We start from the raw sequence: 17,024 nt of genomic DNA on the forward strand, positions 1-17,024 counted from the left end.
GATGATTTGATTTCCCATAATGTTAGTAAAAATGTTGTCAATGATTGTGGCACTATGTGACGTTATTCTGCTCGGTTTCGTTATAGTTGGGTACAGAGACAAGCTATACATTGTGTCAGTGAAGTCATCAACGTTTTTTAGTTTGGTTGGATTTAACAAATCAATGTTAAAATCACCACAAATAAATATGTTTTTTTGGTTCACAGTAGAAAACAGTTTACCCATCCACTCATTGAAAGTTTCTATGCTTGAACCAGGTGCCCGGTATACACAACTCATGAAGATATTTGTCTTTTTATCATTATGAATTTCCACTGTTATGCATTCAAATAAGCCATCCACAGCTATGGTCATATCAGTTGAAACATTACATTTAACAGATTTATGAAGGTACAAAGCAACCCCCCCTCCTATTTTGTTTATTCTGTTTGTATATCTTAATTCATAGCCATCAAGACAAAAATCAATACTTTTATCATCGTTAAACCAGGTTTCAGTAATTGCAATAATGCTAAATGGATGAGCGAAGTGTTCCAAATAATCTTTGATAGCCTCAAAGTTAGTGTACATGCTTCGACTATTAAAATGTATTATTGACAGGTTATCTTCTGATTTTACACTGTTTTCATATTGTTCTTGGGTAAAATAATTGCAGTTTTTAACAATCGAAGAGAGAAAATTATTGTCAGGGTCTATCTCAGTATCAGTCTCTGTTGTGGTGTGCTCTTGATACTCACACGTTTCCAGTTCCATTTGTTGATGTTGTAGGATGTTCTGTAACATGTCCATATCAATATTTGGTGTAGTCTGTGTTCTTGGTACGTTTAGCAATTGATGATGTAAAGAGTCACAAGCTACTTTGATACCAAGTGCTGCATCAATGTCAATACTTATCAAGATCTTCTATCCTCTTCACCACCAAGACTTTTGCTTCCTCCGGTGTCCCATTTAGTTTGATGAAGATCTTACAGTTAGTTACCCAGGTTTGTTGAATCTTGCCTTGTTTTCTAAGTTGTCGTGCAATCCTTGCGATATCAGCATTTTTCTTTGTCAAGTGTTCATTTATGAAAACATTTGTGCCTTTCAGTTTGCGTCCTTGCTTCAGAAGTGCTATTTTCTTTTTCCGATTGGTAAACCTCATAATGACCGCTGGTGGTCTCTCGTTCTTCGTGGGCAGTGGGTGACACGCCTCGATGTGCTCCAGGTCCATCTCTATCCCCCTGCTCTGGAGGTAGGAAGCAACCTGCTGTTCCACCGACTGTGTCTCCTGGTCGCTGAGCTCCCCGCTTTCCGCTGCCACCGCACGCGCATAGGAGCGCGGCCTGATCTTAATGGCGGTGATGACCACATCATTCATGCGGGAGTATTGCTCCAGCTCGTCCACTCTCCGCTCGAGATCCACAATGCGCTGGTCTTTTTCCGCGTTCTGGAGGTGTAGTTGTTTCACCTCCTCCAGTAGCCCCAGGAGCTGCTCCTGCTGTGCTCTAACCGCAGTCACATCGCCGCACAGGGAGTGGAGAGAGAGCTTTATCTCCTCGAACTCCTCCGGGGTCGGGCCTTTCCTCGATGGGGGCATTCTGGTGATTTATACGCCAAAGCATCCAGTATCCAGAGGTAATACACACTCCGTGTCTCAGCTCTAGTTGCACGTGGCCGCCATTGAATGAAACGAAGCCTTCAGTCTTCTTAGGGAATTGAAACTTCTTTCTGCTTCTGCAGAGGAAGAAGGAACAACCAAAAGCAGCCTCACCAATGTCTCTACCTGGCTGAAGAGACTGCGGACCTCTGGCAGCAGATTTTTTTGTATGTTGGTAGCCTCAAGAGTGGTACTATAGTCGAACTGAAGCTTGAACATTGGCAGCTGTACCTCCAGTGAATGCCGATCTAGCTCTGGTTATTGGCTGACAACATCTTGCATCTTTCCAGTCAGGAGCACTCTTTCTAATTCATCCAGGACTTGCAGGCTACTCTGTTCAAAGCGCTTGGTTAGTTGCATGTCCACAGTATCCAGCATTTTGAAGAAGTCAATGCGGTAATGCTCTTCAGTGGTTGCTGGGACAAATGCTGTTGCATTTCCTGTGAAGCGCTTGGGTGGCTTTCTGACATGCGGCATCTGGATAGGTTCAATACCTGTGCTGGTGACTAGCTCAGTGGCCCTTGTGTGTATGCGGTGAAGCATTTCATCTGACCTCTTTGCCTTCAGAGTTGACTTCACGCAGTCCACAGCTGCCGTCATGCCCATGACAGTTCCTGTTGACGTCTGTAGGGAGTAATTCAGACACTCTAGTTCTCCAATCACTTCACAAGCAAGAAGAAGCCCAAGCACCGTGGTCCCCTTTTGGAATCGCTCCAAAAGCCCCCTAGCTGTGATTGTTGTTTCAGAGTAACCAGATGAAGCCATCTCCTCCAGACTGAGCAGCACTGACTCATACTGCCCAAGAACAGCTCGAATAGCCGTCATCCTGACAACCCATCTGGTAGGGCATAAGGGCTTCAGTGTTTTGATGTTCCCATGTTCTGATTTGGCAATCTCTTTAAAGACCGTTTTAAACTTGCCTGACTGGTTGAAGAGGGTTCCAAGTTTGTGGACCAATGACAGTGCATCCATAACCACACAGGATGAACTGCAGCCAGCCTGTGTTACAAGATTGACGCAATGTGGGCCACAATGGACATAGAGGGCAAGAGGCTGAATCTCCTTGATTTTGGCCTGCACTCCACCAGTCTTGCCAGACATGTTTGCAGCTCCATCGTACGTTTGCCCACGGAGACCAGATAGCGGCAAATTCATTCTCTGGAGGACATCAATGGCAACCCTTGCCAGATTTTCCCCTGTGGTCGAAGACACTTCATAAAGACCGACAAACTCTTCATGAGGTATTAGATCATGGTCCACATACCGGATGCAGATTGACTCCTGCTCTACCCCTGAAACATCTTGGGTGCCATCCATGATGATGGAGTTTTGGAGTGTCGGCAAATTCTGCACAGCATATGCTATCTCCTGCACAATGTTTAAAGACAGGATCTGCAAAATCTAATTTTGAATTTGAGGGCTGAGAAAATTCGACCTCCTCTCTATCCAACTCTCCAGTCCCTCAACATCTTCTGACCTGAGACGAAGGAGCTGCCTGAAATTTCCCTCACTGTTTTCATGACCGCGAATAGCAGTACCTTGTCTAGCAAGAAACTGCAATGAGCCAACAATTTTTAGCAGATGAGACCTTGCCTGCTGTTGCTGAAGAGCCTTTGCTGATGATAACGGTGTGTCTATTGATTTTGCCTGATGTGTGTGTGTTGTTATGGCCACTTTGTGTACTTGAGACATTTCATGTGATTTAAATGTTTCTATTGCTTTTTTCCAGTTTTGGAATCCTGTAGATACAAATGACTGATCTACACTTTTAGCAAGGGGACTTGTCTGATTTTTAAATGCTTTCATGCAATAGAAACAGAGTATACCTCTCACATCAGGACAGTAGTGTAGCCATGTGTGGTTCTTGTACCATCTATCCTGGAAACTAAGTGTCTTGTATGGGCGGTTTGGACGGCGACACACATGCATTATATAATTGCATTGCATATAATGTGTGCTGGTCAACTAGTCTAAAATTAAGAAACCCCTAGAACACAGTAAAAATATATTTATAAAAAAAAGATAAAAACATAAGAACATTGTGTACAATTAAGATAGGCTAATTTATTTATTTTCCAATATCCAAATATGACCACAGGGAAAAGGGCTTCTATTTGTGACGTGCTGTCTTTGCATTTGCACATTTTAAACAGGACTCGCATTAGCTAAATAAATGTTAGCCAATACAAACATATTTATAGAAAGCAGTTGACAATGAATAGACAGGAGTCCAATAATAGCATAACGAATCACTTATTCTAAAAATAATATACAGTATAAGTTCCGAATCAGACATATAATGAGGGCTGTGTTAACAGTAAAACGTCCGTCATTTAACGAATTTTACAAGCAGGGATGGATAATACAAAATGCTTTTTGACAGAAAAAAAAACGAGCAAGAACAAAATTTAAACTTAGCCCGTCAATTTTCATTTTACAATGATCTTCTCTCTCTGTGTGCGCGCGTCCGTGTTTGTGAGAGAGAGAGAGCGCAGCACTGATACAACGGTACTTTTTAACGAACGCGCTAGTTTTCATACAAAATAAATATGTAACATAATTAGGTACTTTAGTTATAATTAACACAATAACGTAACACATACGTTTCTCAACACTGAGAATGAATAAATAAACGCCTGTTTCTCCAGACTCGTGCTTATCAGTAGGCTAATCCACAAATCACAGCACTTCCATAATCACTAAGCCATAGCGATTTCAAGATTTATAGTTCAGCATTACTTGAGCATTTTATTATTTGCATGACTGAATGATGTCTTCCTCTTTTCTGAGTGACCATGAATAACTTAACGGAGTATTTTAAGATAATCCATGCGATCTGTGTGATCATCGAATCCATAAGATTAAGTTAACTCAACAATCAACTTCCCACATCGACCCCAGGCCGTTTACCTTCAGGAGTCAGAAGTACCGTACTGTACTGTCCTCGCTTATGACATCAGTCAGACGGCGGCCGCGGGAGTGGAAGGGGGATCGAGCGGGAATCTTTATTGGTGTCGATTTTCAGTCTCTTTTTAATGATAGGCCTTACACATCTGTCAATCATCCCTGCTTGCTATTTGGGGAATGAACCCAGCGCTATGATTGGTCGAACTCTTCTTCTTTTGCTGTAGCTTGATTTGAGGACAGCGCGTGCACAGAGGCGTCACCTGGTTTTTGCGTAGTTTAGAGTGACAAATCGTATCAGCGTACTTTGAAGTCAAAATGCGGATCCGCTACGCAAAATGCGGATCCGCTACGCAAAATGCGTACAGGTTGGCAGGTCTGCACACTCTTGGCTGTTCATCAGCTTTGATAGCATGTAGCTAGTTAGCTAACATTTGCCTGTTTTACACAACATAAAATTAGATAGTTTGCTTCTACGTAGGCTATATTTGACAGTTTCAAAATACAACAAAACTGATGATCAAACTGAAAACCAGCAATCTGCCATTTCATCGGCTGAATTAGCCTTCTCCTACCTCAAATACAAAGTGAGACTCTGAATGCTGTCATTGTTCTTTTGTAACGTCAACCGTCCACCAGTGTTGCCAGATCCAGCTGATGAATTCCAGCCCAAAAACTGTTCAAAGACCGCCAAAATGCACACAAAACCGGCCAAAATATGTTATCAGTATTTATTTCAGTATTTTAACTTCCACGTTTCCTTTCGTTACACGTTACATTTACATACAAGAAATAAACACCGGCTCCCGAAGCATACATAAATAAACCGTTTTAGGTGCATTAGCGCCACCTCCTGGACTGGAGTGTTGCCCTCCTTATAAATAAATGACGCCATCAAAACCTTACGGCGAAATTACAATATCCTCCACACACTCGTTTGTAAGGCGGCCTCTTTTTGCTAGTCGATTTTATTTCATCCAGTGACATGGGTTTTAACTTCATTCAGGAGATTTTGGGTAACTGCACAACTGACAGATGACTTTGAGCGCACTGCCAACGGTGTGTGTGTGTGTGTGTGTGTGTAACCATAGCGACAAAACGACCAACTTTCGGACCCTGCATTTAAGCCTATAATTTCGTTTTTAAAAATGTAATTATGTATTTAAAATTTGCAGAATGGATTCATTTGGAGACTCCGAAATCAGCAGAGATAGGCAGGCAATGCAAAACAAAATCTTACATTGGGAAATAATGGGTCATACGCGTATGCTTACTTGTGAGCATCACCAAGCCACAGCAGGCTACAGCATACATGACCCTAGTTACGTGTGGTTGGCCTGGCCGTGCATCACTCAGAAAACAACAGGCCAATCAGAAGAGAGGCTCATGAATGTTAATTAGACGGGCCAAAATCCACCTGTTCTTGGCAGTGCTCCTGAGAAAGGAGCTGTAAAAATACATTGAGATGGTTTTTGGTACTTATACCGCAAATCTATATTCTTAAGGACATCAAAACCTAAATTAAAACTAGAAAGGTGTACAATATGGGACCTTTAAATCATTACATTTTAAATCATTGGTCATTACAATTTAATTAAACCATTAAAATGGAATCAAGAAAACTAAAAATAGAAATCAGGATTTGATAAAAAAAAAAATTTATAGTGCCCTAAAAATGTAACTATTGTTAAATTGTATAAGTTTCATGATTTCAATTAATTAGGCATGTTGTTTGTGTCAGGTTTGGCATAGACGAAGCAGACAGAATGGTAAGTTAAATGCTTTAATTTGCAGAATGGATCGGTACAGCGAAACAGGTGAGTAAACAGTAAGTTGACTTTCAGATGAATGCTTAACTGAAGTGTAACCAAGTCTCTCTCTTGCAGATGATGATGGAGTTCCTTAGAAGACGGAATGATGACTGGCTGAGAAGATCGGGATCGAAGGTAGGTATACAGGTACGTATGGCAGAGAGTCTGTGTCATGTGTAGACGAGATCAGACAATGACTGAATGTTTGTAGCAGGCATATATGGGTGAACTGATGATGAGGTCCAGGTGACGGTGATTAGTAATCAGGTGACAATGAGCGTGTGAATGACTGAGTAGGCGGAGTGAGGGAATGAGTGGAAGGAGATGATGGAATCCTGACAGTACAATTCTGGGCGTATTCCACCCAGGGGAGGTATCGGTTCCGGATGTCTTGGTACTGGTGGCAATAAGTTCACAGATAACGTCCTATTTCCTGAATCTTCCACTCAGTCTGGCCGTTGGTCTGCGGATGATATTCTGAAGAGAGGCTGACAGTGACCCCGTGGAGCTTGAAGGCGTGCCACACCCGGCAGATGAATTGGGGTCCCCTGTCCGAAACGATGTCTTCTGGAATGCCGAAATTTCTGAATACATGTTGAAACAATGCTTCAGCTGTTTCAAAAGCTGTGGGTAAACCAGGTAAAGGTATCAGCTTGCAGCCTTTGGAAAATCTATCCACAACGACGAGCACACGTAAAACCACCGGATCTAGGAAGGTCAGTCATGAAGTCCACTCCGATGTGTGACCAAGGGCGTCTGGGTATAGGTAGTGGCACAAGTTTACCCACAGGTAGTTTTCTGGGAGTGTTGGTGATGGCGCAGACTGAGCAGCCGCGGACGAACCTGGAGACATCTTCGGAGATGGACGGCCACCAGTACCGCTGACTGAGGAACGAGAGGGTACGCTTGCTACCTGGATGTCCAGAGCCCGGAACCGTGTGAGCAGAGTCCAGAAGGGGAGTACGAAGATGTTGAGGTACGAAAGTACGCCCTTCTGGACCTCCCGGCGGAGCAGGATGGCGAGAATTTTCCTGAGAGATTTGCTGGTCGATATCCCAGAGAATGGGACTGAGGATTAAGGCTGGAGGGAGAATGGTTTCAGTACTGAGGTCATCTGAAGATGAATGATGGAGTCTGGAAAGAGCGTCTGCCTTGCAATTCTTACTTCCTGGACGGTAAGTAACAATGAAGTTGAATCGAGTGAAGAAGAGTGCTCAGCGGGCCTGGCGAGGATTCAATCTTCTAGCCTCACGAAGATATTCCAAGATGCGATGATCTGTAATTACTTCGAACTGGTGATTTGCTCCCTCCAGCCAATGTCTCCATTCTTCTAAAGCCAGTTTTATGGCTAGCAGTTCCCGGTTGCTGATGTCGTAGTTCTGCTCCGCCGGGGACAGCTTTTTGGAAAAGGCACATGGATGGAGTCTGGGAGGCTCACCCTGCCGCTGTGCCAGCACCGCAGTGGAAGATGCATCGACCTCAACGATGAAAGGAAGTTCAGGATTGGGATGGATGAGGATTGGTGCTGTCGTGAAGACTTCTTTGAGGCGATGGAAGGCTTGGATAGCTGTGGGATTCAAGGACAGAGACTTGGGCCGATTCTTTAATGAAGATGAGAGAGGAGCACTGATGAGACTGTAGTTCTTGAAGAATCTTCTGTAGAAGTTTGCAAAACCGAGGAATCTTTGAAGTTCTTTGACAGATGTGGGTAATGGCCAGTCTTGGATTGTTTCCACCTTCCTCTGGTCCATCTGGATACCATGCTGATCTATGATGTAACCCAGGAACTGAACAGAGGTGATATGGAACTCACACTTCTCCAATTTCAGGTAAAGCTTGTGTTCTCTCAGTTTCTCTAGTACTTGAATGACATGATGGTGTTCAGCAATTGAAGATGAATAGATGAGGACATCGTCAATGTAGACAATCACAAAGCGGTTGAGGTACTCATGGAACACTTCGTTCATGTACCCTTGGAAGACCCCTGGAGCGTTGGACAGCCCGAAGGGCATAACCTGATATTCATAATGGCCAGATGGGGTGACGAACGCTGTCTTCCACTCATCTCCATGCCGTATACGGATCAAGTTGTATGCACTCCGAAGGTCTAGTTTCGAAAATATGCGAGCCCCTCGCACCTGCTCCAAGGCAGCTGGGACCAGAGGAAGGGGATGACTGTATTTGACGGTTTGAGAGTTGAGATGACGATATTCGATGCAGGGCCTCAAGCCTCCGTCCTTCTTACCCACAAAGAAGAAACTTGAAGCGGCAGGGGAGGTTGATGTGCGGATGAACTGTTGTTGTAAAGCCTCCACATACTCCTCCATGGCCTTCTGCTCCGGGATGGACAGTGGATAGATACGACCTTTAGGTAGAGTGGCTCCAGGTAGCAAGTCGATTGCGCAGTCCCATGGCCGATGAAGTGGTACTTTAGTAGCCAGTTTCTTGCTAAACACATCCTGGTACTCCACTGGAATCTTTACTTGATGCTCTACTTCAGGGCTCTCAACCGAGGTGGAGCAAACAGGAACTTTGGACCTCTCCTGAGGTGTCGATGATGAAGGGATTTTCTTGATGGATGATAGACAGGACAAATGGCAGGACTCAGCCCAGCGCAATACTTCACCAGATTTCCAGTGGAGCGTCGGCTCATGTTGAACTAACCAGGGGCGTCCCAGGATGAGCTCAGCGGTGGACTCCTCCAGCACCATAAAAGAGATTTTCTCTGAATGCAGACAGCCAACACCCAGCGTCAGAGTGGGTGAATAGTGACGAATTTGACCTCGACCCAGCGGTTTTCCCTGGATAGTGTGTACTTGAAGGTCTTGAGTGCTGCGACGTTTGCGGATGTTACATTTTTGGAGAAGCTGGGTGGAAATGAAGTTACCCGCTGAACCGGAGTCGATGAGGGCTTGCGCTGAGACACAAATACTGGAGGTTAGAAGATATACAGTGGTGCGGTTTAAGGCTTCAATTTTGGGTGAGACTTGAATGGTGCTTACCGCTGGGCGTGGAGGTCGAACGGGACAGGTACTGAGAAGATGTTTATCTGATGCCCAATAGAGACAGAGATTATGGAGAATTCATCGTTGACGCTCAGAAGCTGGAAGATGAGTGGAGCCAAGATCCATAGGCTCTGGTGCTGGAGGAGTGACTGATGGAACCGTGGGCGGAGGACATACAGTGGGAGTCGGAGAATCACAGGCTGATAGTCTTTGCGAAACTCGAATGGATTTTTGAATTAATTTCTCAATTCCCAGACTGTCGTCGTAAACCACCATCAACTGACGAATGTTAGGGTTCAAACCATGACGAAAAGCTGTGATCAATGCTGCCTCATTCCAACCACTGGAAGCCGCTAAAGTGCAGAATCGTAGGGAGAAAGTACTCACGGAAGATTGGCCTTGACGAAGATTGTAGAGTTGATCATGTCAACTCTACTAGATCGGCAGCTGTTTGACCGAAAACTTCTTTGAAGTGTTGTATGAAACCGGAGAGGGATTTGACGACTTCCGAATTCGAATTCCACAGAGACTGTGCCCACTGAAGTGCTTGCCCAGACAGAAGTGAAATGATAAAAGCAACACGAGCTGAATCGTTAATGAATTGATGTTCTTGCATGGAGAAATACAAAGATACCTGAAGCAAAAACCCACTGCAGTCCTCCGCCTCACAGGAGAATGTCGCTGGTCGGGCCATGGGACACGCTGAGGCAGTGAACGAAGCAACGGGCGCTTGAGGAAGTGAAGCTGAAGAGGTGTGTTGATGAATGGCATTTGGATTGACAGGTGAATTCGCCGTGGATTCCGAAGGATTCTGCATGGTGGTCTGATCTTCTGTCAGGTTTGGCATAGACAAAGCAGACAGAATGGTAAGTTAAATGCTTTAATTTGCAGAATGGATCGGTACAGCGAAACAGGTGAGTAAACAGTAAGTTGAATTTCAGATGAATGCTTAACTGAAGTGTATCCAAGTCTCTCTCTTTCTCTTTCTCTTGCAGATGATGATGAAGGAGTTCCTTAGAAGACGGAATGACGACTGGCTGAGAAGATCGGGATCAAAGGTAGGTATACAGGTACGTATAGCAGAGAGTCTGTGTCATGTGTAGACAAGATCAGACAATGACTGAATGTTTGTAGCAGGTATATATGGGTGAACTGATGATGAGGTCCAGGTGACGGTGATTAGTAATCAGGTGACAATGAGCGTGTGAATGACTGAGTGGGCGGAGTAAGGGAATGAGTGTAAGGAGATGGTGATGGAATCCTGACAGTTTGATTACTAAAATTTAAGTTAACCATTAAAATGGGAGTCCCAAAAAATTTAAAAGGAAAAAAAAACAGAATACATATAAAATAAATAAAATAAAAATTGGAATGTAGGAAAAAATAAAACGGATTTCATAGGGCCCAGCTTTTTTGTGCATTACCAAAACCTTCTGCTCCGGACGGTCACGTATCAATCTTAATCCTTGGACTGACACATGAGAAATGTACTTAATGGAAACATGCTAACACTCTCGACACCTTTGTTATAGTTTTATATAGTTATATGCTTTTATATAGTTACGGTTGTTTTTTTTTTGTGTGTTTTTTGCCAAATTGGTTTGGAACAGTAACTGCTAGCTTAGCTCACTACATTTTCCAAGTAGCTTGCCCAACACTGCTTCATAATTTTGTTAACAACTATTGTTTGCTCATAAAATATATTTGTTAGGTCTTTCCAAGGAGTGTCATAAATTCAATAAAAAGAATCATAGTGTTAAATACATACATGTTGCATATAACATAAAAAAGAGCATAATTGAGTCTGACAAACTTAAAACAAATAAAATGGAGATAAGTAAATAAAACAGAGCCATAGCCTTGTGTGCAGTGCTCCAATATGTAATGCAACAGGCGACTTGAGTTTGAGTTCTCTCTCCAGTCCTGTTGCTTCCTGTCTTGCCTAATAAAGGCAAAAGCAGGCTGCATTTGTGAATTGTTATGAGTTGTTATGACAGATAAATAAAATTGACTAATATGCGCTGTCCTGCCTAATAAAGGCAAAAGCAGGCTGCATTTGGGAATTGTTATGAGTTGTTATGACAGATAAATAAAATTGACTAATATGTGCAAAAGTCCAGATTAAACCAGAGGGTTCACATACTTTTCCCTGCAACCGATTAATTAAACTCATTATATAATAGTAATAAAAAAACAATATGGGTGGATCATTGAGTATACGGTATGCCATGTTAATGTCACAAAATTTTTTGATTTTAAAACTGCTTATAGAATTGTTTTCAAGTAACTTCATAGAATTAATATTAAACAGTTATTTCATTAATTATATACTGTACGTGATCAGCTATGTACTATTATGTAATGTTTTTGTGTGTGTGTTTGTGTAACAATAGACAACACCTAAAGAAAACGAGATGCTTTGTGGAATAGTTGCGGAACATGCTTACACTGTGACAGGAGTTTTTGAGGTGAGACTGCACAAGCATCTGGCCATTTCAGAGTTTTGATAAGGGAATATTTCCCACTGGAATTGAGATTCAGAAACATTTTTACATTATACGTATATATATATATATATATATATATATGTGTGTCAAGGACCAATCAAGCTCGGTCCCATCCACCACACAACGATCACTCTCTCCAGATTACTAATCACCCGCACCTGTTCACCATCAGCAACCTCATCACCAGCACTACAAAACACTCACCAACACCTCAGTTCCTTGTCAAGCCTCCAATGGGAACAGACCATGATCCATTGTCTCCTGAGTCTCTGATGCATCCAGATTTCTGAGAAGTAACGTATACTTACCTGTGAAACACTAACCTCTGTATCGTTTTTCTGCTGTCTCCAGAAATCCTGCTCAATTCCATGTTACCTGTGATCCTGCATCCTCCTGAGCTACCTGTGTTTCCTCTGAGCTTGCTTGCTAGTGACTGCATCTGAAAGAGAAAAGACAAGTATCAATGAACTGTGACTGCTTGACATTAACTAACCTGAAGAGAACCTGCTCACCTGTTGTCTGTCCCGCACTGAGTGATCTTCACCGAATCTGCACTTGAACTCACTGGAATACTCACCTTGCACTCTTGTCTGCTTGAATAAAGCTGTGTTTGATTCACTTACCTCTGTCTCCGTGCCTGTATCCTGACAGAAGGCTTGACCACCACCGCTATGGATCCTGCACAGCCCGAAGACGGCGCTTCCGCAGTTCCCGCTTCTACACTGGTCTACATTGCAAACTCCGCCACCCGACCAGCGCCCCTTCTCAGGCCGGGCGGAGGACTGCAATGGATTTTTATTGCAATGTTCACTCGCCCTTGAAATGCAGCCTCAATTGTATCCCACAGAAAGATTGAAGATCTCCTTCATCATCCAACAGTTATCAGGATCAGTGCTAAGGTGGGTTGAGACGCTGTGGCTTCAAGAGACGGTGGTTACATCTTCCTTGCAAAACTTTATAAATCATTTCAAAGAAGTTTTTGGACGTCCAGTAGAAGATTCATCAGTCAGCGATCAACTGTTACGTCTGCGTCAAGGTAAAAGATCTGTTTCCGATTATTCAGTGGAATTCCGAACTCTAGCATCAGCAAGCGGGTGGAACAAAAAAGCTCTCCTTTCAGTTTTCCGAAGAGGTTTAAATCCCACGCTTCGTCTTCAACTCGCCATTTATGACGATACTCTAGGACTTGAGAAATTTATGCAGCAAGCTCTCCGAGTGCATCAAAGATCCCAGAATTGCTATCTAGATGTAAAACCACCGACCCTTGTACCTCCTCAGAAACCACCTGAATTCAACTCCGAACTAACGTCAGAGAAAATGCAAGTAGAAACCCATCGACTTTCTCAAGCGGAACGCAACCGCCACAGAGAATTAAGACTGTCTATATTGTGGAACTGAGGGTCACTTCCTTCGTACATGCCCGTTACGTCCTCCTCGGCTACTTGTGAGTTCAGTTCTTAACCATCCAGTGGTATCAACTCCGTTAACTATCTCAGTAAACCTGAAGTCTCCAAATTTCCACGTTTCAGTCTCAGCCATCGTTGACTCCGGATCGGCAGGCAAATTCATATCAGGAAGTCTCTGTAAAAGACAAGCTCCCGAGATCCAACACATCCAAGCCCTACTCCATCCATTCAGTAACTGGTGAAATTATCAACAAGGGGTACGGGCTTCAAGAAAGGGCATTCAACTGAGACTGCATTACTGTCAGTCACAGAAGCCCTACGGATCGCAAAAGCTGCTTCCAAATCTTCAGTCCTCATTCTCCTGGATCTGTCTGCTGCCTTCGACACTGTGAATCATCAGATCCTTCTGTCCACCCTCTCATCACTGGGCATCACAGGAACTTCACTCCACTGGTTTGAGTCCTATCTCACAGGTAGGTCCTTCAAGGTCACATGGAGAGGTGAGGTATCCAGAGCACATCAGCTGACCACAGGTGTTCCCCAGGGTTCAGTTCTTGGTCCCCTCTTCTCCATCTACACCACATCACTGGGACACATCATACAGGCACGTGATTTTTCCTACCACTGCTATGCTGATGACACGCAGCTCTTCCTCTCATTTCAACCAGATGATCCCACAGTAGCTGCACGGGTCTCAAGCTGTCTGGCGGACATCTCCACATGGATGAAGGAACATCACCTGCAGCTCAACCTGGCAAAGACTGAGCTTCTCGTTCTCCCTGCCAATCCGTCTCTACAGCACGACTTCACCATCCAGCTAGAGTCATCATTAATCACCCCATTAAGATCGATCAGAAATCTTGGAGTAACGTTTGATGACCAGCTGACCTTCACAGATCACATTTCAAAGACAGCTCGATCATGCAGGTTTGCACTGCACAACATCAGGAAGATCAGGCCTTTCCTAACTGAGCATGCAACACAACTTATCGTCCAGGCCCTGGTCATCTCTAGGCTGGACTACTGCAATGCTCTTCTGGCTGGACTTCCAGCATGTGCAACCAAACCCCTACAGATGATCCAGAATGCTGCAGCTCGTCTTGTCTTCAACGAGCCCAAGAGGGCCCACGTCACTCCTCTGTTCATCTCTCTGCACTGGCTACCTCTCGCTGCTCGCATGAAGTTCAAGGCACTGACGCTTGCTTACAGATCTATCATAGGCTCAGCTCCCTCCTACTTTCACTCACTGCTACGAGTCTACATCCCTACCAGACACCTACGATCGGTCAACGAGCGACGTCTCTTGGTTCCATCGCAGAAAGCCACAAAATCACTTTCCAGAACATTCTCATTCACAGTTCCATTCTGGTGGAACGCTCTCCCCACCCTCATCCGGAATGCAGAATCCCTGACAACATTCAAAAAACAGCTGAAAACCAATCTCTTCCGTGAGCACTTAACCTCAAAAAAAAAAAAATATATATATATATATATATATATATAAAAAAATCCTTTCCCTTTGAAACATCACTTATCGGGCTTATGCTACTCTGAATAATACCTGAACTTCGTATTTTGAGCACTTCTTGCGTTGTTGTTTTTTGCCTCTTCATGATGACTCGCTTAATTTAGTCCTAATTTGTAAGTCGCTTTGGATAAAAGCGTCTGCTAAATGACTAAATGTAAATATCATCTCCGATAACACCCATTACATTATGCGTTGAAAGTATTCAAGAACTGTTCGAACAGTTCATTCTCGAGAATAGCAAAGCTGATATTATCCTTGGACGTCCACGGCTCATCCACCATCAACCTACCATTGATTGGAGGACTGGCAAGATCTTGAACTGGGGTTGTAGCTGCTCGTCGACTAAAGCCGTACTCCCTGTCTCGTATTCTGTCAAATCACCAGAACCTGTGTCCGTGAGTTCTACGTCCATAGAAAGCCCCACTGAAAACCTGTCAGTGACCATTCCTCCATGCTACTCTTCATTTGCAGATGTGTTTAACCCTGTTGCTGCTTCCAAGCTACCACCACATCGACCATGGGACTGTGCCATAGACTTGGTTCCAGGGGAGTCCATTCCCAAGGGTCGAATTTACTCCTTGTCCCTTCCTGAACAAACAGCCATGCAGAAGTACGTCGAGGAGGCCCTCCAACAAGGATACATCAGACCTTCCACCTCACCTGCTGCCTCCAGCTTCTTTGTCTCCAAGAAAGATAGAGGTTTAAGACCATGTATTGATTATCGAGCACTCAACCAGATCACTGTAAAATTCAGCTATCCACTCCCTCTGGTTCCGTCCGCTCTTGAACAACTCCGAGAAGCCAAAGTATTTACCAAGCTTGACTTGAGAAGCGCATACAACTTGATCAGAATACGAGATGGGGATGAGTGGAAGACCGCATTCATCACCCCCACAGGACACTACGAATATCTTGTGATGCCGTATGGTCTGGTAAACGCTCCTTCCGTGTTCCAGAGTTTCATGGATGAGGTACTCCGAGACTTCCTGAATCGCTTTGTGTTAGTCTATATTGACGACATTCTAATCTTCTCAAATGACCCAGCAGAGCATCAACGTCATGTCTCTCTTGTGCTCCAACGAGTCCGAGAATTCTCTGTTCTTGAAGGCTGAAAAATGCACGTTCTATCAAACCACAGTCGAGTTCCTAGGATATCGTCTCAACGAACAAGGAGTTGAGATGGATGACCGGATGACCGAAAGACCCAAGCTATCACCTCCTGGCCCACTCCCCAGTCGGTAAAAACTACAAAGATCCCTAGGCTTCTCAAACTTTTACCGAAGGTTCATCAACAATTATAGCATGCTTACAGCTCCGTTAACTTCTCTTCTCAAGGGAAAACCCAAGACCTTAATTTGGAACTCTGACACCGAACACGCCTTTCTATCTCTCAAATCCGCATTCACCACAGCGCCCTTGCTTTGTCACCCAGATCCCGTGAAAGTATTCCTGGTCGAGGTTGATGCTTCTACTACTGGGGTAGGAGCAATCCTGTCACTCACAATACACTGAACTTTCTTCCAAACCCCTGCCCTGTGCATTCTTTTCACGCAAGTTATCCATAGCTGAGATTAACTATGACATCGGTAACCAAGAACTCCTGGCCGTTAAACTTGCCCTGGAAGAATGGAGGCACTGGCTTGAGGGGGCTAAGCATCCATTCATTGTGCTCACAAACCACAAAAACCTCCAATATTTGAAGGAAGCCAAGAGACTCAACCCCCGTCAAGCTAGATGGGCCCTGTTCTTCACTCGTTTCCATTTCCAGATATCTTACCGGCCAGGCTCAAAGAACATCAGAGCAGATGCTTTGTCACGTCTCCATGCCCCTGAAACATCCCAAGAAGAACCTAAACCCATTCTACCAGCGCAACTATTTGTTAACCCCATCCAGTGGGACCTCGACGAACAACTCCTCTAAGTGTCACAGCGCTTCCCTGGTCCTCCAGAGTGTCCCACTGGTAATATCTATGTCCCAGAGGATTTTCGTACTCCTCTAATCTCCTCCGCCCATTCGTCCGTTGGGACAGGTCATCCAGGAATCGCAAGACTTACTCCAGTCCTCAACACAAATACTGGTGGCCAAACATGCAATCCGATATCACAAGATTTTTTCAAGGATGCACTCTCTGCGCCATGACCAAGATCCCACGTCATCTGCCTACTGGAAATTTGTTACCATTGCCCGTCCCACATCGGCCCTGGTCCCATATAGGCCCTGGTCCCA

At 44.2% G+C, this 17,024-nt stretch overlaps 1 protein-coding gene across 3 annotated transcripts in view; it reads left to right on the plus strand.

Moving 5' to 3' along the window:
- The window catches only part of LOC309479263 (calpain-1 catalytic subunit-like), a 53,492-nt gene that overhangs the window by 31,873 nt on the left and 4,595 nt on the right, over positions 1-17,024 (plus strand). For 2 of the 3 annotated variants that reach the window (XM_082143290.1, XM_082143291.1), the window contains exon 7: positions 11,750-11,824. The exons of the other annotated variant lie outside the window; for it this stretch is intronic. In XM_082143290.1, the coding sequence (XP_081999416.1) occupies positions 11,750-11,824 (75 nt within the window). The remainder of the gene's footprint in view (positions 1-11,749; positions 11,825-17,024) is intronic. 3 annotated transcript variants of the gene reach the window in all.

Source organism: Leuciscus leuciscus (assembly GCF_965113295.1).
Source record: "Leuciscus leuciscus genome assembly, chromosome: 17".
NCBI classification, from domain to species: domain Eukaryota; kingdom Metazoa; phylum Chordata; class Actinopteri; order Cypriniformes; family Leuciscidae; genus Leuciscus; species Leuciscus leuciscus.